Below are 24688 nucleotides of genomic sequence, written 5' to 3'. Positions count from 1 at the left end.
GAGAATCTCTTCTGCGTGGTCTACACGCTTGGTGTTGCCGAAAATGTCGTTAGGCATTTTTGGTTAACGGTTATTTATAATAGGATAGACGATTCGTAATTCTACGAAGAGAGGAATAAGTTTATCGTAATCTCCGAGGAGTTCCACGTAAAGATAATCTCCTGCAGACACATCGTACGTAATGTTAGAAAGCATCTTGTCGTGCTTGATTCGAAAAATGTTCTTGCCGGTAGAAATTTTGATTTCGCCTGCGTTTTCCGGATTCACGGTGATTTGAAGTTTCCCGTCGATCGGAATTTCGTAGAAATGTAAATTGTTATTAAAAACATAAAACATCTTGCCCACGTCCTCATCCAATTTCGTCCAAATGCTGTTGAGGTGAATGATCAACAGACCGTTGAGTTTAGTTAATACGGAAGGTAGAAATTCATGATCTGTCGTCGTGCGGTGTACAGTCTCCATTGTTTGCTTTCGGAAACCAAAGAGATTCATGTTGGTTATTTAAGAAAAAATTGAGAACGTATCTAATATAAATAACACCACAAAAAAAAATGTGTGCAATTTAGTAACCATCTTTTTTTCTTAGCAAAAGAATGGAGAAGAAGGAAGCAAAACGTGCATGCGACCAATGTGGGAAATATATATCCATTTCTAACTTGAGAAGACATCGGAAGGATGTGCATGGCAAAGGATCAAGTAAGAGAGAGCTCGATGTTGACGATCAAGCGCCACGAAAGAAGCAGAAGAGTGCCGGCGAAAGTATTCGAAATATTTTAACCGAGGAGACTTTCCGATCTGAAGAAACATCTGATCTAAACAACTTTTTTCGCTCGGTCAAAAGCAAGTTAATTTCGTCTATCACCGAAGCTTTGTTGCAATGCTCGTTGAAAATCCACCTCATCGTTTCCGCCATTTACGAAAACGTAAAAAAAGAGCGAGAAACTTTCCATCATTACACTGGTGTAAAGAGCCTCCACGCCGCCGACGTCGATGAGGTGGATGCCATTTGCAACCAGATGATTGACGCTTTGTTGAACAAGCACGAGACTTTCCAAAAACGTGGATCGGGTTGGACACTTTGCGGTTCGTCTCACACTTTAACTTTGAAGGTGGCACGATACAACCCGATGGGAGCATCCAGCTACATCAATTTGCCCCCGGAAATAGCCAGTAAGAAAGCCATCATCAACATTCAAAATGAGGATAACAGATGCTTTTTGTGGTGCATCATTGCCGATCATCACCCAGCCAATGATGACAAACATCGTTTATACCACTACAACAAGCCGGAATATCTCTCAGAATTTGAAAAACCTATGGCTGGCATTAATTACCCCGTAAATCTACGAGACATTAGTAAATTTGAGGCACAGTACAAGACAGATAGAAACGAAAATATAGCAGTACACATCTTCGGATTAGACAAAAACAACACCATCTACGTTCTCAGACAAAGCAACATTAAAAGTAATCGTGTCATCAGATTACTCCTGATCGAAGATGATGATAATTATCATTACTGTCTAATTCAGAATCTTCCAAAATTAACAAGAAGTCAAATTACCACAGATCACCATAAAATTGGAGTATGCGACAGATGCCTGAGTATATTCTACGGTCAAGGAAAAAAGAATGCTGATGAAGAACTCCGAGATCATCATGAAATGTGTAGTAAACATTCGGCTACGACTATCAAAATGCCTTCTCGAGACATGACATTTTCCAACTACACCGCATTACTCTGGCATCCCGTGGTGATATGCGCCGACTTTGAAAGTTTCCAACTTCCACTCGCCACATGCGAACCGAATCCCAGCGTATCGAGCACCACCGAAATTCTACATCACGAAGCCTGCGCTTTTGGATTGATGGTCAACAACACAGGCGATGTTATTTTACATCGTGGCAATGATGCTCCACAAATATTCCTTCAAACCTTGAAGCAGATGGCCATACAATTCGCTCCTCCACTAAGAGAAGACAAAGCAATGGAGCCTCTTACCCAGGAAGAGAAGGAAGCATACGACCTTGCCTCTCAGTGTGATGTGTGCGAAAGTAACTTCACCCTCGAAAATGTCAAAGTTCGCCACCACAATCATCACACGGGAAAATATGTGGCCCCCCTGTGTAACAACTGTAATCTACAAATCAAAAAACCGAAATTTATTCCTGTATTCATTCACAATTTGGAGGGCTACGACGCCAAAATCTTCATAAAGGAGATGGGATGCGACGCTCAACCCATTAGCGTCATAGCTCGCACCAACGAGAAATTCATTTCATTCAGCAAGAAGGTGGACGTTGGAAATGGCAATCGCGTAGAAATTCGCTTCTTGGACTCCTACAACTTTCTGTCTTCGAGTTTGGCGACACTCGCGTCTCAACTCACCAACGATGATTTGATCGCCACCAGGAAATGTTTCGGCGACCAACATTTAGCACTGTTGAGACGCAAGGGTGTTTACCCGTACGAATACATGACGGATGCTTCCAAATTCTCAGAAACATCATTACCACCGAGAGAAGCATTCTACAGTCGTCTTAGCGACACCTGTTGCACCGAAGAGGACTACCGTCATGCTCAGCTCGTCTGGTCTACATTCTCTTGTCAAACCATGGGTGACTATCACGATCTGTATCTGAAGCTGGATGTTACGCTATTGAGCGATCGTTTTCATCTCCATCGCTCGAGAGGAATGGCAGCATATGGTTTGGACCCCGCTTTCAGCTACACCACACCGGGTTATTCTTGGCAGGCGATGTTAAAATCCACGAAGGTGAAGATAGAACTCATCAAGGATGTCAATCAACTTTTGTTTGTCGAAGAGGCAAAACGTGGTGGAATCGTCCAGTGTCCCCTTCGATACGTCAAGGCCAACAATCCATATGTTGCCGATTTCGATGCGGGGAAACCGACAAACTTCTTGGCATACTGGGACATGAACAATCTGTATGGTTATGCCATGTCCGAGACTCTGCCCATCGGAGAATACGAATGGATGAGCGAGCAGGAACTTCAAGATTGTTTGGAATGGAGCGAAGATCATAAAAATGGATGTTTCTTGAAAGTAGATTTGGAATATCCTTCATCGCTTCATCGAGAACACCATGGATTTGCGATGGCACCTGTGATGGAATCGACTCCGGAGAAGAAGCTAATGCTCACCTTCAAGAGCAAAGAGAATTACGTGGTGCATTATCGCCTCCTACAATTCTACCTCCAGCATGGATTGGTTTTGAAGCGCGTGCACTCGGGATTGAAGTTTAGACAGACCAGGTGGCTAGCGCCCTATATCGACGGCAACACTCAACGTCGAGCATCAGCTTCTTCTTCCGCAGACAAAGACCTATACAAGTTGATGAACAACAGCATCTACGGCAAGAGCATGGAAGATGCGAGGAAAAGAAGAAATATCAACTTGGTCTCCGACCCGAAGAAAATAAACAAGCTCGTCGCTCAGCCCACGTACAAGAACTTCACGATACTGAGCGACACGTTGGTATTGATCGAACGTGCTCTCCGCCACATAACATTCGACAAACCAATCGCCGTGGGAGTCGCGATCCTCGAGTTGTCGAAGCTGGCCATGTACAAGTTTCACTACGACATCATGAAACCGCGCTATGGAGAGGCGATCGAGGTGGCGTACACCGACACGGACAGCTTCGTGTACAACATCCGCACCGACGATCTATACGAAGATCTGAAAAGCATGAGCCAGCATTTCGACTTCTCTAATTATCCAAAAGATCACGCTCTCTTCGACAACAGCCAGAAAATGACGATCGGGAAGATGAAGGATGAAGTCAACGGCCGCATCATCACAGAGTTTGCTGGTCTTCGAGCGAAAATGTATGCCGTGAAAATCCAGGACGAGACCGAAATAAAGAAGGCAAAAGGGGTGGGGCATTCGAGCACAAACAAACTAACCGTAGAAGATTACAAGTCGTGCTTGTTCGACAAAAAAATCAAACGCATGACCGAACATCGGATCACGAGCACCATCGACCAGTTGCGTACATCTACGATCAACAAAGTGGCGCTTGATCCCCACGACACCAAATTGAGGCTACTCGACTGCAACATCCACACCCGAGAATGGGGATGCCATGACGAGGAAGAAACCTGCTCGCACCATTAGACTTCTCAATCAAAAAAGTACGTATTATTTCTTGCACCATTTTTTTTTAAAAAAAAAAAACAATCATTCACACTAATTTTTGCATTCACACTTTTTTTTATATTTTTCTATCATTTTTTTTAAAGAAAAACAATCATTCACACTTTTTTTATATTTTTCTATCGTTTTTTTTAAAAAAACAATCATTCACACTAATTTTTGCATTCACATTTTTTTATATTTTTCTATCATATTATGTACACTATTTTGAGGATATTTTTTTTCTTTCAGATGCAGCACCCTACGGAAACTTTTTTACTTCTTACACTTTCTATTCTTAACCAAAATTTTTTCTTCTCTTCAATCATAAAACACACACATTACACACGGAGGTCCTCTGTAGGGAGTTATGGGGGGGGGGGTTAAAAAAGAACCCATGAAACTCTACAGAGGCATGGCTTTGTTAGCCGCGGCCATTAGAACTGCGTTGGGCACCACGCACCCTCGCGAGGTTATAGGGGGCCAGGTATCCTAAAAGACAACATTTATTATTTTGTTTGTTTGTTTGCGTCACAATACAGGCGCGCACGCGCGTGTGTATAACACATCGTGTTTCCCCCGAGAGAGAGGTTTACAAAAATTACGATATACGGAGTTGGAAAATTACGATATGGCGCATTCGCTCGTTACTGTTGCCAGCCATAAATCTCTCTCTCTCTCTCTCTCTCTTCATCTTACACCAACGTTGGCATCTCTATTTTTTTAGTTGCAAGTAAATTGCCAACACACTCTAGTTAATAATGCTACATATTATACGCACACACGCACACACATACTATATTACCATCCACCCATCTCTCTCTCTCTTTTACGGCAGTGCCGGCTCTCCTTGTTTAGTATATGTAGGTTGGCAACGCTGATCTTTACTTGAGGGCGGTCAACCGGGTTGATTGCACAAGCAAAATTGCCACCTCCTTGCTTTAGGTTAGGTTAGACCAAAAAAACCTTGGTGATTTTTTTTTCGAGTGAGGAGTTGGCAACGCTTATCTCCACTTGAGGGCGGTCGACCGGGTTGATTGCACAAGCAAAGTTGCCAGCTCCTTGCTTTAGGTTAGGTTAGAGCAAAAAAGGCTGTGGGTAAGCTGTCGGTTGTTTAACTCTTCCCTTTCTCTTTTTTTTTCTTGTAAAAGGCTATGGCAAAAGTACCAGTGGGTTGGCAACCTTGCTTTATGCACTGTAAGGCAAGCCTCAAGCAAAATTGCCACCTCCTTGCTTTAGGTTACGTTAGACCAAGAAAAAAACCTTGGTGATTTTTTTCGAGTGAGGAGTTGGCAACACTGCGAGAAAATACCTCAAGCAAGGTTGCCACCTCCTTGCTTTAGGTTAGGTTATACCCAAAAACAAAAACCCTGGTGATTTTTTCGAGTGAGGAGTTGGTAACACTGCGAGAAAATGGAGCTCATGCCTTACAAGAGCAAACCATTAAGGCGAGCTCCACCGAGCTCCATTTTCGGGCGTTGAATTCTCCATTTGGGTCTACACGAAAAGTAGGTCAAAGAACCGCTCTAGAACTGAGCTTACAGAAAAATATCGTAAGGGGAGACAGCCTTATAGTAAAATATCGTAAGGCGAAAAGTAGGTCAAAGGACCGGTCTAGCCTTACAGAAAAATATCGTAAGGGGAGACAGCCTTATAGTAAAATGTCGTAAGGCGAAAAGTAGGTCAAAAGACCGCTCCAGAACGTTGGGTTTCACCTACTTATGTTTGTGTTAAAACTCTGAAAAAATCCATAAACTCAAATCACTCAATCAAAATGATTGCAATTAAGAAATTATTAGCCCCGTCTAGTTCGCTACACTTTTAGACATAAGGTGGAGTGCAGGTACATCCCAGCACCAGGCAGGTACAGCAAAATTGTGTTCAACCAAATAGACGAATAGCTGTATTCAAGTTCAAAAAATTCAACAATTGCCTCTGCTTTAAACATTCATTTGTTTAGTTAGCTCGCACCATGTAACCATACACCACACGCTACATCGCTCCAGAACATAGTACTACACATGCAGACACCAAATACACTACTTAAAACCAAATCAACAAAATAGACGAGTTAATGTTGCACTGTGCAACCGTTTATCTGTGGTGTAAAAAAAAACTAGACGCACATAAGTAGTGAGAATATATTATATTTATAACCTCAATTTACCAATCGGGAAATTCCCCTTAGCGAACCAATCCGCACAATTCACGTTACTTCGTCACAGGGGGAGGGGTCATGACATTCCCGAGCCAGTATTATTGATGTGACATTTTTAACAGGTTAATGCCCACACATAGATGTAAGTACATCAATCTATACACTTCGGAATGTTTGAAATGCAAAGAATTCTCGTGACAAAACAAGTAATCGGGAAATTCCCCTTAGCCAACCAACCTGCACACATCACATGACCCTCAGAAAAGAGAAGGACATAACATTTCCGAGACAGTATTATTGATGTAACATTCTTAACAGGTCAATGCCTTAATGTTTACACGCATACATAAGCGCATCAATCTCTCTCTACACACACACACACACTCACACACACAGGAATGTTTAGAATGGAAAGAATTCTCAGGAAATTCCTCTTAGCCAAGCAAGTTACATGACACTCTCTCTCTCTCTTTTTTTTATAGGGAAAAGAGAAGGTCATGACATTCCCAAGCTAGTACGTATTATCGACGTGATATTCCTAACAAGTTAACGTCACATCTACACACAAGCACACACACTCGGGGAATGTTTGGAATTCAAAACTATTGATTTGTCTGAGTAAAAAACAACTAGGTTACATAAGAATTCTTGCCAACATTCAATTTGGTTAAAGTTACTGGTTAAGGAAAAGTTTTTTTAAAAAAATTAGAAAAAGAAACACTACGGAAACCTATGACCAGATTCATTTCATTCTTAACAGGTCAATGCCTCAATATACAAACGCTCCCGTAAGCACGTCAATCTTCACACATACACTCAGGAATGTTTGGAATGCAAAGAATTCTTGTAACAAAAGTATTGATTTGTCTGAGCAAAAAAACTGGGTTACATGAGAATTGTTACATGTGACGAAAGTTAGGTTCCCAAAAAATACTTCCTACACAGTGATTTATATATCACCAATGCCATCTAGTTGCAAATAAATATACTTGGAGAACATAAAAGCAGTAAGTATCACTTTATGCCGCCATCTAGTTGCAAAAAATATACTTGTTGGAAAAAGTTTCATTACTCAATGTTTTCATATATCTTCCGGCAGTAATACGATTAGCTGAAGACATATGACAGAGCGATCTCGAGTTCACGTAGCTAATTGCTAGGGCCCAAATATTACTAAAATATCTTAAACTTGTATATTTCTTGTACCGCCATGATGTTACTGATTAGTTACAAGCACAAACAATATCATAACACTGGAGGATATGAGAATATGTAAGTACGGTATCTTCGGTTCAGATATAAATGGACCGAATGTATACTGGGGTATTTTGCAAAAAATTTTAAAATTGACTCATGAGAGACAATTATTTTTTACAGTTAAAAGTAATAGATTTCGCTTTAGTTATTTGAAAAAAAGTAAAATTTAAAAAAAAATTGGATGTCATAGGGGAAATTATCTAAATCTTAGAATTTTTATACAATAAAATTGAAATTTAAGCTCTTAAGTAAAACAAATTTTCAGTTTTTTACACTTGGAAAATCAGCTAAAATCATGATTTTCAGTTAAATTACACTAAGAAATCGACAAAAACATCGTCAAAATAGGTTTACCACTGTGCTTAAATTAATAAAAATAATAGGCCTCATACCAAGTATTAGTTTAAAGGAACCTTATTACCACTACTTAAAATTTTTTGGGGCTTAAATCAAAAACTATATAAAAAACCCCACAGGTGTCTGTTAAGTTAACCGGAAGTAGACCGGAAGTAGACCGGAAGTGGACCGGAAGTAGACCGGAAGTAAATATGTGTGGGTGTGGGTGTAGGTGTGGGTGGGTGTTACGTAATTTAACTCGAAAGAAAAAAATGACACTCGTACCAAGTACGAGAAGAAAAATCACAGAGTTGCAATACTTTAAAATCAACAAAAACATCGTCAAAATAGGTTTACCACTGTGCTTAAATTAATAAAAATAATAGGGGCCTCGTAGCAAGTACGAGATGAAAAATCACAGAGTTGCAATACTATAAAATCGACAAAAACATCGTCAAAATACGTTTACCACTGTGCTTAAATTAATAAAAATAATAGGCCTCGTACCAAGTACTATTTTGAACACCTCCAATCCCTCTACTATTTGAAAAAGTGAAATTTTAAAAAATTGGGTGTCATAGGGGAAATTATCTAAATCTTAGAATTTTTATACAATAAAATTAAAATATAAACTCTTGCATAAAACAAATTTTCAGTTTTCTACATTTGGAAAATCAGCTAAAAATCATGATTTTCAGTTAAATTACACTAAGAGAGCTCACTATAAAATTGTTAAATTTTTGGGAGAGTGGCCGCTCGAGCCCCGTTTCTAACTACTACTAGTCTTAAATCCGCAGCAGAACTGATTTAAGGGGTCTTACATAAATCAATTTTTATAACTTTTTCCAGTAGTTTGCAGTACACTAGATATTTGTACAAAAATACATCCTAGAAGAATTAAACAACACCATTGAATTCAAGAAAAATAGAAAAATGTAATAGTAGTAATAATTACATGGTTATATTTCCTACAATTTCATGAATAAAAGTCATAAGGTGGAAATACTTTGAACTTGCATAAAGAAAGGATTCCTAGTCTACCTTGAATCCCATTTGCAGAAGACCTACAAAGCTTCGTCTTCTTTCCCTACGATTCTGCCAGTCACAGAATGGCTTAATATTAATGAATATAAAAACAAAAAATAAAAAAAAATGTCATTGGTAACTGTAAATCTCTGTTATGTGGTTGCATACATATATTATAAAAAATGCTGTTATTCAAGGATTCATAGCATGCAATTAGCAAAACACAAGTCATAATTTGTTTGTGAAAGTCAAAGATAATTTTAATTTCATTTCATGCTCAGATAGGTTAACCAAAACTGGGCGTATAGTTGAAACATTGTGAAATGTGTTTCCATTAAGTATCGCAACGGGGACACCTGGATTATCAAAATTTGTGTCTAGGTCCACTTATGCTCAGGTATGCTAATCAGGTTTGTACCTGCAGTTAAAAATGGAATCTGAACTAGTGTGAAATGTTCCTCCATGGGGAACTGGACATGGGACCTCTTGATTGCAAGGTGACAGTAAGTCATTGCGAAAACCAGAATGAACAAAACATTGTTAAGAAAAAATATTTGTCCTCATTTCTCTGCCATGTGAATGTTTATCAGTGATGTATGGTGTAATGCTGCACACACACACACACACACACATACTCACACTCACACCTCCCACACCCCCACACACACACCATCACACACAAACACACTTTTAACTGATGCCAAAACTCTTACTAATTCCCACACACACAAATGTTTGAAAATTGTAATAATTAAAAGTTCTTCAAAATATTGATTAATATTAGTGTGTAATTATTCCTGTTGAATTATATATTCAGTAATTTACCAACAGTTTTGCTTTAAATTATTCCAGAATTACAGCAGAATGTTAAAATACTTGTTACACAATCACACAATTAATTCTCCACATAAAGCTGATGCAAGAACAAAAAATGTGATACTGTCACGTGGCATTCTTGCAGGTTGTATGAAAGAACAAATTGCAACCAATATTGATATAAATACATTAGCATCAAGACCGGTTCAGCCCTGATAGATATTTCAGAACATGTTGTTCCTCCCTTCTCCCAGAACACATTTCTACATCTACCTATGCCACCCTACATGCAGGAATCAGGGAGATAAAAAAAATAAGATTATTGTTTGATTATCCCTCTTACATTGTCAGTCTTTAGAAATGCATTTAGAAATTAACCATTACAACTAACAATATGAATTTGTAATTCCTATACATTTATAATGTATATTTATTAATATCTTAAGGACACTGAAAGAGAACTCCTCCCATTCTTGTATAATGTAAGTGTGCATGAGTGAGTCACCAGTTAAAGATTTTCACATCTACAAAGAAAATCCAAAACACATTTCCACCTCACTCGAAGATTCTGAATTCAATAGGAATTGTACCAATATCTACAGCTGAACCCGGGACCCCTGACGTCATAACTTGATAAAGGAGCCCGGTTGGAGAAGCTGGAAAGAGCTTCTTTCAAGCACATAACACCGGCAATCTTCAGCGAATCAAACATCTGCTGATACGAATTCTACCGGAAATCGTATGAAATATATATTAAACTCAGCCTTATGCTTAAAACACCGTTAACGACAGACGCGGTCTCGACAACGGTTTTACCGATCGGAAATTCGAATCCAACATAAATAGTTCGACAGAATATTTCTGAGTTGTACTCCGAAATTTATCGCGTCAACAGTCCGTGCCTCCATTCTATGGGCTGATTATAATAAGAGTTACCGCGGGGAGAGGTGCGCGAATCGAAGTTACTACGGGAGTTGCGCTTTCGAAATAAGCTTATTTTAGGACCGTGCATATTCTACGGATTCAGCGAGACGATCTTCACATTGAGTTCTACAGGTAAACGAACGTTCCTTTATCCCCTTTCTATCATTCTCACAACCCTGTTAGACCAGTCATCCCCGAATTGTTAATATCTAATGTTTAAGTGTTGTTCTTATTTCACAAGAGCGTGTCCCTTTGCTTGTTTACGATTACCGTTGTGTCTCCGGGGTATAGCCCCAACTTAAAAGTGTACCTCTCGCAGCCAATACCTCTCGCACCAGGCTCCTACATATCCTGAGATCGATCCCCAATAAGAACCGCAGGGCTTTTATACGATATGAACATGGGTTCAAAGCCATGAACCTAACTTTTATTGGTCAGAAAAATCATTTAAATATTGCAACACTTTTAGCTGGTGCTCCACATTTATGACAATTTTTAAGTTAATGGTACTTTTGATGACTTCAAGTGAGATTTACTTGTAACATAGAATACATTGCCATAAATCAATTTCAGTGATACCCCATTGTTGTTTTTTTCCCATTAAATGTTAGCTCCAAATGCCATTTTCAACTTTCACTTTAAAAGTTATGCAAGGACCAAAATGTTTATCGGTGTGGAATTTTAAGAGAGTTTGCACTTAACTCTTTGGGTTTTCCCGACTACTTTACTGTTTTCATTTCATGTTTTTAATTTCTCAAAATGAGGCGGGGTTGGAGGCAAAGTCCCTTCAATTCAACTGCCAGTGACTGCAGTTGAATTGAATAAAATTGAATTGAACTGAATTTATTACTGGATGTGGTTCAGCTCTTGTTGGTCCACCACCTAGTCGTAAGATAAGAAATTCGGGGAATTGAAATGAAGATTTCTTTCACCTGCAAATGTTGATTATTTGTCCATCATCTACGTTCCTCTCCTTCATTGACCTCAGGGATTCCCTAGTACAGATGCAGAGTGCCAGGACATTCACATCTAAGATATTTCTCCATGTCTCAGTCTTCCCATCTGAAAGGTATGAAAAAACAATTGCAACATCAATTCATCGCTGCAACTTCTGCAGGACTAACATAGTGATTACACCTTTTCAACAGATACGACTGCTGATATGACAACTGCTCTGCCATAAGAAAATATTTAAAAGGAAGTGAAGATATAAAACTTAGCATTATGATACATTCATCAGTCCATCGAAGGATGGGTTTCCTGCACAAGCTGTCATATATGCGACAACAACTCATGTACAGGAATTGATAGTGATGATGAAACAATTTCAGTTTGTGAAATTTGCACATGATAAAATCTTATTTTGGACGTGAGAAGGTTACATAATTATCACACAGCATAAAATCTAGAAAAAATTTCCACAACTATGTTTCATTTCAAGTACTGAGAAAATGGGGTCCATCGTGCCCCAGTTATTTTAACTGGTGTACTTACTCATGAGGGAATCATCCATAGCCATGATCCCTGCATTGTTGACACAAACGTCCACTCCTTTCAAGTTTTTATTGATCCAGGAAAACATGTCTAGGATTTCACTTTCATTTCTGACATCACATTTCCTAGCATAGAGCTTTCCAGGTTGATCTTTCAAGTTGTCAGCCATTGCCTGAAGTAAATAAAAACACAATAATAGGTATATGCACAGCATAAATGATACAACTCTAAATGATGCATGCAACATGATATTACGGCAAATTATTATAAAAGGTAAACAATAGAAACTCTAAAAAAGCAAATCAGTTTGAATGAGATGGTCATTTAGTAACATAATAAATATTTGAAATGACATGCATTATTTTCAGAAACAAGGGAAAATTCAATTCTTCCGTGATCCTGGGGAGTTTTCATGCTATAGCCATAGATAACAACATTCTGGGAAAATGCATATATATATTTTAGTAATTCAAAACTTGATGCAAGATGGGCAAAACGAGAACAAAAGCACATAAGTAGATGGTATGCTCCTCGATTAACTCAATTAAAAGTACACCTAATGATGTATAAAGTAATAAGGCATACAAAGCAAGATATTTTGGAACTCGGGTGCATTCATAGGTAAGAATTTTAAAAATCCAATCTTGCCACAAATATTAACTTCATTATTAATTCCAATAATAAATGCAAGCCAGCTTGGAATATTATTAAAAGAATTGAGCAACTAAACTGAAGCACAGAACAAATGCGAATGTTTCAATTACACCAGACAAATTTAATTCCTTTTTTGCCACATCAGATAATGCTGATCCCTTGAAGAACAGTACTGTCAAAAATAGTAACCATAGGGACATTAATGAAATACTAATATAGCAGAAGTAACCTACCAGGATACAGATGGTGTGAGGTTAAACCATTTGATATGGTTAAAGCTAAACAGAAAATAAATAATTCAAAGTGTGAAGATATCTATGGTCTATCAAACTTTGTTATCAAAAGAAGACATTGTGCAGTACCCACTTAGTGCCCTGATCACAGAAGTAACCAAAAGAGGTTGGCCCAACGCTGGGCCAACAGTACTGAAAATGGTTGGCCAACCCTGCTGGAGTTTTCTGCTGTTTTCAGTCGACAAAACCTACTGTTTTCAAATGTCTTGTACTCTGCAGTGTGAAATGTACTGAAATCCTATTGTAGATCTACTATACAGCTACTGTGTTCTACAGTAGGACACTAATGAATAAGTTACTACAATTCTTTCTTAAGAAATAACTCAACCTTACAGCAGCTAGTAGTTTGAATACATTATCATATGAGTTGATTTTTTTTCAGCATGGAATTTCCATGGTTATTATTATATCTGTGTAATGCAATTACAGAAAGGAGCCATCTTTTGATCAACGTAGTCAACAGTGTTTAATTGTTATGGTTGTTTCAAGGATTGAGGGTCAGGTCTTCGTTTAAACTATTTTTTTGGCTGTTTTCGTGTGAATATAGGAAGAACAATATGTCAATTTATGTATAAAATAGTATATTTTTCAATTTTCTACAAGTGCGTTAACCACAATGAAGCTACACACTTAAAAAAGTGTTCACTTTATTTGATTTCTTTGTTGCGTGAATGCATTCCTAAGTATCAACTTCCACATGCTTATCATACATTTATTTTAGTTGTTTATAAGATTTTTCCATTGCATTTTCAGTTGTATAGATAAGAAAAGTTTCATTACTGACAAGAGTACTGTTTTCAGACAGCAATATACTGAACACAATAAAATATATTAGTTGTACAATTATATTACTGAAAACATTAAGAGTACAGTTCAACTACTTAAGATAGAAGAACCACTTGGACTACCAAAAACAGAAGAAAACATTACCAATACAGTTCATCTACTGAAAAGAGTAGATACAGTTGGGCTACGAAAAACAGTAGAAAACATTAGCAGTACCGTTCAGCTACTGAGAATAGTAGATGTTTGAAAATACCCATTGATCTACTGAAAACAGTAGACAGAATTTTCAGTAACGAAATGAAAGAACAAACCTTTGGGCAATGGTAATTTTGGCTGTATGGTTTGTTTGCCAAACTTGTGGTTTTTACATTGCGCAACGAACTGAAAACTAAAGTTTAAATAAGTTTGTGTTCTGATACATACATAATTAATTGTGAGGGCAAATATAAATCGTAATACAATTTTTTTGTGTAAAGTAAAAAAAATACACAGCACTTTCTCAATCATATGGTATCACTGTTTTCAAGGTATGTACCTTCAACAAAACACTTTCTAGAGTTTACTTACATTTCCAGTGGAATTTCGTCTTCACACAACATTGTTTATTTTACATATATAGATCTTGAACCATTTTCACAAGAATACTTGTAAGAATATTCTTGATCTGCTACAGTTAAATAGACAAACCATAATCAATTCAAAAGCACACGATTATCTTTCATCTATGGCGTCTGACAAGCGACTAGTGAGTGACTGCAAGTTACGAATAGCTCCTACTTTCATAAATACAATATTATATTTCCAGTATGTGCTGTGACTGAAATATTCGAAAATATTCACTGTTACATGTCATTCATTTTACACTCTAGAATTTACAGCATACTCTTTAATGTTGTCTTAGCATGAAAAAGTTATTTTTAAAACTGATTTTGACTCACTTTCCTATGGTGGGACAAGTGTTGGCAAAAACCGTTGTTCCAACGTTAGACCATCTTCAATTTGCCAACCAACACAAACCCAAACTTTCCCACGTAAAAACTGCAGTTTGGCCCAATAGTTGTGGTTAATGTGGATGTTTTCCAACATAACTCTAATCAGTTGTTGTTCCAATACATATAAAAGGATATAAGCCCAGAACAGGTAACTACCTCCAATACCATTTGTGCCCATACAGAAAAAAAATACTGGTCAACAGCCAAAATGTTTCTGAAACCAAAGTACCATAAATTTAATATTTTGGTCATTCCATGTGAAATCAACAAGGTCCTCAATCTTACATTTTTGACTGATTTGAAATTTGGCATACAAACTTTGGCATATTAAAAATAAGTGCCCTGTTTTCAGAATATTGCAATTTAAAGTGAAGATGTTTAAAATATTGTCAAAGTCCCACACTTTGCAATACTGTAAGTTCGGAAATAAAAAATATATGGATCTACAGCTTTGCATATTCCCCTTCCTCAGGTGGCCATTCCAGTACGCCAAATTTCAAATTAATCAAATTATGTGAGGTTGAAAAGTGTCTCTTCATTGGTTGATTTTACATGAAATGGCCTAATTCGAGGATGCTGAATAACAATCTGACAATGAAAATTGTCAAATAGCTCTAGTTTTCAAGATATTTGAAAGAAATAATAATAAATGTTCCACTTGTTTGCTGATTTATAAGGCCGAAGCATTATGGACGTCCGGAAAGAGGGAAAAGGGGAGAGGGGTAATAAACCCCCTGGAAAGTGAAAATCGACCAAAAATATACATTTCACATGCATAATGTAATTTTAGTCAGAGTAATATAGTTCATTATTGCAACAGCGTTGCAGAAACATGAAGACGTCTAACTGAAAAAGTGTTTTGATGGGAGAACAGAGAAACAGAGAAAGTGCCCCGTTTGCCCCCCCCCCCCTCATACCGGAAATAATACCTTGGTTGCCCAATTTGGAAAAAACCCTGTGTACGTCCATGGGAGGTATGCATTCTTTCTGCTAAAATATGATGATAACAAAGTGATCCGGAAAGCACCAACTTATGTGGGCTGCTCATACTGCCACTATCTGGTGCTGGTTAATACAGATTAATTCATACTTCATTTGCTGCGTCAGTTTCTTATCGTAAAAGCGAAATATCACTCCATTCCTTTTTGAAAACTTTAGGCATAGTGCATGGACTTCAGTTTGGTTATAGGAAGTATCTTTGCTTCCTATGTTGAATGGGATAGCAGAGATCAGCACATTTTAAAAGGAGAGAATGGTCAGAATGGAAATCCCAGGAACCTAGATTAAATAACAATGTAAATGCATCTCAAGTGGACCCAAATTTGATTACCACTGTTGCACATGGAGATATGACTAATTAAATACATCGTCAAACCATGGACCAAAAAGGAGCAGCATATCGTTACCTCAGAGCATGGGCGTATATATAGCTCACGTAAGGGGGGGGGGTTCAACTTTTGGTTCAATTATGGTTCCTATATTTCATATGTGAAAATCCGGGACACTACTGATCGGTAGCTTGTTACGGAGCGGGAGGGGGCTGGACCCGATAATGTTATATGTATGTACAACATAATTGTCATTTACATCCCAAATTGTGTGGGAACTTTATTTAAAAACTACGGACTGACCAGATAGGGGGCACCCTTGCATTGACGCATTATAATAAGCAGGTTTATATACAATGGAAGCGAATCGTAACTGAAATTCAGCACCACTAGCAGACGGCGGCGCATCGTGAAGTCAAAAATGTTTGCAGTACCGTCTGTAAAAAGTTAAAGAAGGTGTATTTGTGGGGCCACAGACTTACAAGCTCTTTAAAAAATTTACACTTCGTGTTGCTGAAAAAGAAGCTCGGACTGCTTTCAAGATGGCAAACAACTTTCGTGCACGAAGCTAAGAATGACATAGAACTGGTAAAAAGAATGCTGCCATGTTATGACAAAATAGGATTCAACATGTCTTTGAAAATTCATTGGTTGCAGTAGGGTCAATCCATATGAAGTGGTACAACATGGTTGCTTCAACCTTTTTTAAAAAAAGTATATTATTGGTGTGGTGTGAGCCTCATATGTTGACAGTTCAGAACCACTGTTACTTTATTTTTACTATCACCGGTTTGAAGATGGCGGTCATTTTTTTTTTATCATGGCGTGCGTTATTTCCTCCATTCGTAAGTATCAGCGGCAACTTTTTTATCTCAGCTCTGGTAAGCCCTACGACAATGAGACAAAATCTGTGATGTTAAGCACATTATAGGGTACTATTATATTTGCGTATAATATCCTCAATATTATTCCTTCATAATACATTTTAAGGTCAAAATTGTGTATCCTAATCGCTCAAAATGTAATTTTTGGACACTTTTTTTAGGGGGAAGGCAATTAGTTTAACACTTTAATTTTTTTGTGCAAGTACCTTGAGACTTTAATTCTTTTTTTCTACAGGGTCATAAATATGTACTTTTTGTTAAAAAATTCCAAGTTCAGGGTTAAATATCTCTGGTGGGCAGTTGTTCAAAAATCTGAAATTTGTACACAATACAGCACTCCATGATAAGAAACTTCAGTAAAAATTTTGAGTTTGAGATTCAATTGGTTTAAGAGATACAAACTCGTAAAAAATTCAATATTTTGCATTAAATATGGTATGTCTAATATCATTCCTTATTAACATTTTGTGTTAAAAAAATCTGCAAACTGTAATTTGGAATGTCAAACAACAACATTACAATCCCGAAATGGATCTGCAATAAAGCCGTGCTGAAAAGTAAACCTTGCTATGTTTTTTTTTAAATTTTTTTGTTAGCTTGTTAACGCATTTTGGATTTTGAGCAACCATACATTGAACATAAGACTTTCCCGATTCTCCATTGAAGTTTTTAAACTTCTATAGGCAGGGGGTGCTGAACTATAGCGAGGAAAATGGCAGCATGTAACAATGCAATGTCGGTGAAGCGTCTGAAGTAGAGTGCAGTGATCGAGTTTGTAACCACAGAAAATGTTCTACAAATTGAAATTCATCTGAGACTGAAGACATTTTATGGGGATGAATGTGTAGACATCAGTACTGTGCGATGTTGGGCTTCACATGCTCGTAAAGAAAACCCCAGCTGAACACGATTCCGATGACCTCCATCAGTTGCAGTACGCGGCCTTCCACTCCATTCTCTCACATACGCTGAGAGTGAGGGAGAGGGAGAGGGATACAGAGAAAGAGAGATAAAAACAAAGATAGAATTCGAATGGGAGAAGCGTGATCTTGAGTATGGTTGGGCGATATATCGTCCACACGATATATTGCGATATTGAATAAAAGATCGTCCAGGCGATATCAACTAGACGATACATCGTCACGATATTTGGCGATATACATCGTGTTGGCGATATATCGTCACGATAATGTAGCGATATTGTAAGGGCATGTACGGCATGTCGTCTGTGACAATAATATCTTCACGATATATCTCGATATCAAATTTCCGATATCGTCCATCCCTATCTTGTGCCAGTATGAAGAAAGTTGAAGTAAATAAGACTAAAGTTTGCAACACTGAGCTCACCTGGATTGTTTCGACAGTTGGGGTGGTGGGGGCACATCCGACCACCTTCATCCCCTTCTTCACCAACTCCTGGGCTATCGCGGCCCCCATCCCAGAGCTGGCCCCCGTCACAAGGGCGACACGTCCTTCCCAGCGCAGCATGGCTTCAGGCTTCTTTGGCGATTCAAGTTATGTAACAGAATGGTCTTTGGCAGTCAACGGAGCACTCGAGAGATAACAGCTCAAGTAGATCTTTAAAAAGGCAATGATAAGATAAAGACAACGTATTTGTGCAGATGAAACTTTAGAGTGGCGAAGGAGCCACGTCTAACACTAAAATAAACATCTGGTACAGTGGAATGCAAGGATATTAGCAGACGAATTGTCTATTTTGTTTCACTCAACGAATATGCCTAGCATAGGAGCCGATTTCATCTGATATTGCAGGTTGGGGGACAAAACTAAGTAAACCACAGATAACGTTTTTTTTCTCGTTTCGAAAATTATAATTATAATTAATTGGCTACTGAGTTCATCTTTTTAGTTCTTTTAGTATCTGAGTGCTTATCAATTCTCCTTTTTCGCGCTATTTTAATGTGTCTCTTTCGTATACTTTCGCCTTACAGGCTCATAATATGAAGAGACAGATACATCGACAATAGACACTGACAACGGACGTTAAAAGTAGATTACATTCCCTAGAAAAACAAAGAAGTTTTCAATTTTTCAATTGACTGACTCACACTCAGAATATGATTATTGATGACCACTTTTTCCCACTCTTCTTCTTCATTTATTACCTCACATAATAATAATAATATACCATATGTGTTCGATAGAAGAAAAACTTGAAATAGAGTAAACGCACAGGCATACTGGAAAGCATGAAGATTGAGCTCGGTGATATTTCGACGTATGTGCCCATATATATATTTTATATATATATTTTAAAAAGCCTATGTATTTCTTGATTAAATATATACAATAAGTTACAATAGTAATAACACCCACATAAAGATTGACATGATTCTCCTTAATTAAATCACTGATGGCCTAGACCAGCAGTACTAGTTCAAATATGTATTCAAGTTTGAGACTTGTATACATGACATGTTTCTCTAATTCCCTCTCTTTCGTGTTTATAAGAAGAGTCACCCAAAACTACAGACTAAACTTTGTACGAAAATAAGGCAAACTGTTTAATTTCTGGCACCTTGACAGTGTCGAACCACTACTTTGTACTTACGATGGTACGCGGAACAACGTAGCCCTACTTGGCTCTTCGCCAACGGATAGTTATATTGCAAAATAAACGCGTCCCTTAATCCATTGGTTCTTGTTTACGAAATCTCTCCCTTTGAGAGGCTCGAAAGACGTTTCTCTAAAAGAAAATAACAATTATCCTCGGAAAACTAAGCATTGGCTTGTCACCAAACGAGTCAGAAATTGCGAGGACTTATCTTTACATTTCCATGAGAAAAAAAGTTGAACCGTGACCTCTAGCCCCATGACTACCCAACCCACAGCCACTCTATCAGCAACCAGAGAACCTTACACGTTATCCTATCTCACACGAAAGATCGTAAGAATGTCAACCTCCTTTTACTCAATCGGTTCCCTTATACGTAGATATCTGCGTGGGCGGGCATGAATCACACCGTAATCCGGGATCCGTTCAATCACCGTCCCACTACTCGGCACCCAGCTATCCATGTGCCTGCGCAGCTTGGATAAAACCGGGCTAGCGTCATTGCACTACGGTTGCTCTGGGCGGGCCACGCGCATCACAGCTGCGAGCGGGAGCAGCGAGTCACGTCCATGCTGGAGCGGCTATTCGTGGTTCATTGGGGGATTTCTCGTAGGTATCCTTGTGCAGACAACCGGCGCACTGCACACAGATCACGTCGGTTGTAGGTTTAGGTGTTTGCCTGCAGCAATGTTGCCACATAAAGGGAAATTTCCCTTTTGCAGAGAAATTTAGACCGAAATTTTAGCCAAAATTGAAAAGGGAAGGTCGGTGAAAAATACCACAATTTCAGGGAAATTTTAAGACATCTGACATTATTACAGTTCATGTAAAGTTCCACTTTCATATGTTTACATTTTTCTTTTATTTCTTTCTTATTTTTGCTCTCTTGAATATAAGCCTGTATATATTTATATTTTTTTTAAGTTTATTGTACGTCGCTTTTCTGTATCTTCAGATAATTGTAACGATGAGAATTAACGATTTCATGGATTCGTGACCAGGATTCAAACCTGGGACATCTGGCTAGAAAGCGATGAAGCTGACATGTACATATGAAAAATGTGCGTAACATTTTTAATTCATACGAACATGGACAAATGGAATTATTACTACTACTGCTGCTGCTGCTGCTACTACTACTACTACCACCACTGCTAATAATAATAATAATTATTATTAGTATTATTTGTTTATGCGAAGTGGATAAAATGGTCCAAAAAGGAGAATTTTGCCCACTGGAAAGTGAAATTGTGGCAACAGTGGCCTGCAGGCAATGGCGGCGATTGGGTTTCAAAACGGGGGGGCAAGGACATTTTACTTTCCCTTGGTAGATAAGATTTAGCATAGTGTCGGGGCAAAAGTTGCAAAAAAGGGGGGGTGGCAATTTTTTGTTAGAAATATAATGGTTTGTACTTAGTTATAAAGTATAAAGATCTTTCATTTGAATTTGTATTGCGAAATATACTCATTTATCTCTAATAGATGGGCACGTACTTAAGTGGACTTTTGGAATTGGGGGAAGGGGGAAGTTCACGCCAATCCTGAAAACTAGTAGGCAAATCGGGCAAGCTCATACATGTAATTTCACTCTATGATACATGTAATTTCACTCTATGATACATGTAATTTCACTCTACTGCATTATTAAAAGCGACTGATAAATATGACGATGGTACCGGTTCGTTGCAGTAACAAAAATGTCAAATTCAAGCAGTGAATTAAAGATAAACCTTGCTTGCCCCACATTTTAAAGCACGCCTGCGAACTAGTATTGCCCACGAGACGAGACTTTGGCCTATCTCGTCTCGTGGAAATGCTGTGAAATGCTGTCTCGTCTCGAAAATATTCGTTTGTCAAAGGGACACATGATAAATCTCGTCTCGCCTCGAATTTTTAAAAGCCTGTCCCATCTCGTCCCGTGGGCAACACTACTGCGAACGGCTGTGTACACGCACACTTGTGTGTGTGAGCGCGCGCTTGCATGGAGGGGGCTCAAATCATGTACGTTCCAAGCTCATTCCATTTTGCTAATTTGGCAGATGGGAATGAATTCTATTTTTCAGGTGATTGGTCAGTCGAACTGAGGATTTTCAAGTACTGTTGTTTTCGTTGTGTTAATTTTTGACACGATTAATGAACTATGTATAATAAAATAAAAATTCTTGTACTCAATCAATCTACAAAACTGTTTAATCTTAAAACTTCTCTCTATTGAAAATATTATTTACTTAATCACAATAAGCATGCATTACTGTATTTTATTCTAACACGGCCAAAGATGATATATTCAAATGAAAGTGGACATTTGCTGCTATTATGACTTCCTCACAATCGTGCACGTGAATTTTCGAAGGTTGCCCCTTGTCACAATTTGTAATTGTTTGTACAGTATATTTATCGATGATTTTGTAGTGGGGCATCCTCTCTGGTGTTGGTGGAAATGCTGTCGCCTTGTAATCAAGTTATTGTCTTTTTGGTTCGCGATAGAGGCATATTGTAGACAGTAATTCAGATACCACTTTAGCTCTTTAACAATTTTGTAAGTCAACTCGTGCGACGATCTCCGTGGTTTACGTTTCTTAATTGATTTGGTTTATTCTACTTCGCTTATCTGCCACTTGTGGCTATTAACGATACAATTTTTGTGTAATACCTAAAGGTAAAGGTAAAAAAAAAGGTAAAGTGTTCCCCTGTGCATAGCACCACGCCATGAAGGCGTATAGGGGGTGTGGGGGTAACGCCCCACACTTTTTTTGTGTAATACCTGCACTAAATTATTCTATTTGTGATTAATCTGATAAAGTATAAAAATTACGTAATACACGATAACTCTTCTCTCTTTCTAACTGCAACTCCACCTAACGCAGAGCGCGATACGTACAAATACTTGTTCGTTTATTAAATGCTAAATTTATTATATTACATTCTCCTCCCGCTGCCCATTTCTGCGGAGCAATGCTGCGTGTTAGGGTAATAGAGGGGAGAATGCGAGTGGACGGAGCAAAGCCGTGCATGCTGATGCACGTCTCACGCGTTCACTCTCGCGAGTCACTACTTGAGCACGAGACTCTTCTTTCGCCTGCTGCAGATATTCCCAGTGCAGAGTGAAGTGGTGAAGTGCACAGGACGTGATGAGTCTAATTGAGGAATTACGCTCGGTGCGGCAGCATTTAGAAGAACAGAAGTACACGCGTGTGAATAATTCTCGAGGGAAAAGTGATGTCTGGAGCAAATTCCACATCATCGCTGACGCTGTTACAAAGAAGAGTACTGATTATGTGCAGTGTAAAGTGTGTGAATATATATATGTTCATAACAACAAGAATGAAACATCAAATCTGAATCGCCACGTATGTGCGAGACAGAAATCAAGCACAGAACTTATTGCCATTCCAGCAACACATAAAGCGGTAGTGGTGGAAGATTGTGCTAATTATTGTGCGAAAGATCTTAGACCATTTTCGTCAATTGCTGGGGAAGGCTTTAAATCATTGGCCCAAACACAAGTGAACTGTGGTGCACAGTATCGATATATAAATGTTGAATCTGTGCTACCAGATCCGACCACAGTTTCGAGGCACATGATTGTGAACGCTAACCAATTAAAGGAATCCATTCTACCATATATACTCCAAGCAATAAGTCATTCTGCTGCTACAACTGATCTTTGGATTGATCAATTCACTAAAACATCTTACTACACAGTGACACTACATAAAAGGCACATGGGAACTCATAAATGTAGTTTTGTTCAGAACGGAGTTCCCTGAAGATAGAAAGACTGGGATAAATATTAAAAAGGAATTATTGAGAAGATTTGATGAATTTGGTATCCCACAGGACACTGTACAAAAATCACATTTGTCACAGACAAAGGGTCAAATGTTGTTAAAGTGTTTGAACTGCACGGCCCATTGCCTTAATTCCGTACTGAGTAATACTTTTAATGATATATATTTGGCCAAAAATGTACCAGATCTCTACTCAGTGTTACATATGACAAAGAGTGTTGTAGGATATTTAAAACAATCGAACAGAAACAATCTGACTTCGAACAGAAAACAAGTCGTTATTAACAGAGTACGAGAATTGCTATTGCAAAATCAAGGAATAGCAACACAGAGGACCAAGATGAAGATGACGAGCCACCGACAAAGAGGAAATTAACAACTGAATTCGACGAGTGGGCAGATGTTGAAGAAAATGCCGGCTATGAAGTGGACGAAGTGAACCTTTACTTAGGTTGTAAGGTTTCAAATGTAGATAATGACATTTTGAGTTGGTGGGAGACAAATGCGCCAAGGTTTCCTGGGCTTTCCTTGCTTGCCAAAAGTATATTTTGCATACCAGCGACTAGTGTCCCTAGTGAAAGCAGTGCTGCTGGATTCATGATTCAAGCTCGCAGATCGAAGTTAAAACCTGCGATTGTTGATGCTACTTTATTTGTACACGGATTTTCAAAATGTTAAAGAACACACGACAATCTGTCTTAGGGAACAGTTCTTTTAGTTGTGGAAAAAAATATTTAATTTTAAAGTGAATAAACTAAACATGTACATATTTATATTCCGTTGTGATTTTTTTATGTACATTGTGTTACAATGTGTGAGAAAAAACACTTGCATTTTTGTTTTAAATTTCAGAAGTTGTGTTGCACAAATTTGATTTGTATATGAGACCTTGTCAGTTACCTTGTAGTAAAAGACAGACGAAGCTTTTTTCGTGCGTAATAAAATTAATCAAGTTAGGTGTACCTATACTTTCCCCCTAACATTGAGAGTTTCGTTTCCATAAAGTAGTTGTGTGTTGTGTGGCATAATACATTTTTCTGAATGAAATGGTTTCGGTATTCTTCATAAGGACACAAATAGAATGAAACACTATGAATATCTTGTAAAGTTAATCAGGGCTGCTCATAATATTGTAGTATAATCATATATTATCGTACGTTCGGCTTTATCTAACACATTTGTTTTTTATTAACCGCTTGACAAGAATATTC

At 38.1% G+C, this 24688-nt stretch overlaps 1 protein-coding gene across 1 annotated transcript in view; it reads right to left on the bottom strand.

The window, feature by feature from the left end:
• The window catches only part of LOC146002018 (dehydrogenase/reductase SDR family member 11-like), a 37425-nt gene extending 18781 nt beyond the window's left edge, over window positions 1–18644 (bottom strand). Inside the window, exons 1-3 of the mRNA XM_083139726.1 lie at window positions 18459–18644; window positions 12172–12343; window positions 11610–11739 (exon numbers count right to left, since the gene is read on the bottom strand). Of these exons, the coding sequence (XP_082995852.1) occupies window positions 11610–11739; window positions 12172–12343; window positions 18459–18599 (443 nt within the window). The 5' untranslated portion in view covers window positions 18600–18644. The remainder of the gene's footprint in view (window positions 1–11609; window positions 11740–12171; window positions 12344–18458) is intronic.
• Window positions 18645–24688: the final 6044 nt, after the last annotated feature.

Source organism: Lepisma saccharinum, chromosome 18 (assembly GCF_977018435.1).
Source record: "Lepisma saccharinum chromosome 18, izLepSacc3.1, whole genome shotgun sequence".
Taxonomy (NCBI): domain Eukaryota; kingdom Metazoa; phylum Arthropoda; class Insecta; order Zygentoma; family Lepismatidae; genus Lepisma; species Lepisma saccharinum.
The sequence above is the reverse complement of the archived record's forward strand: the minus strand, read 5'-3'. Positions and strand labels throughout refer to the sequence as shown.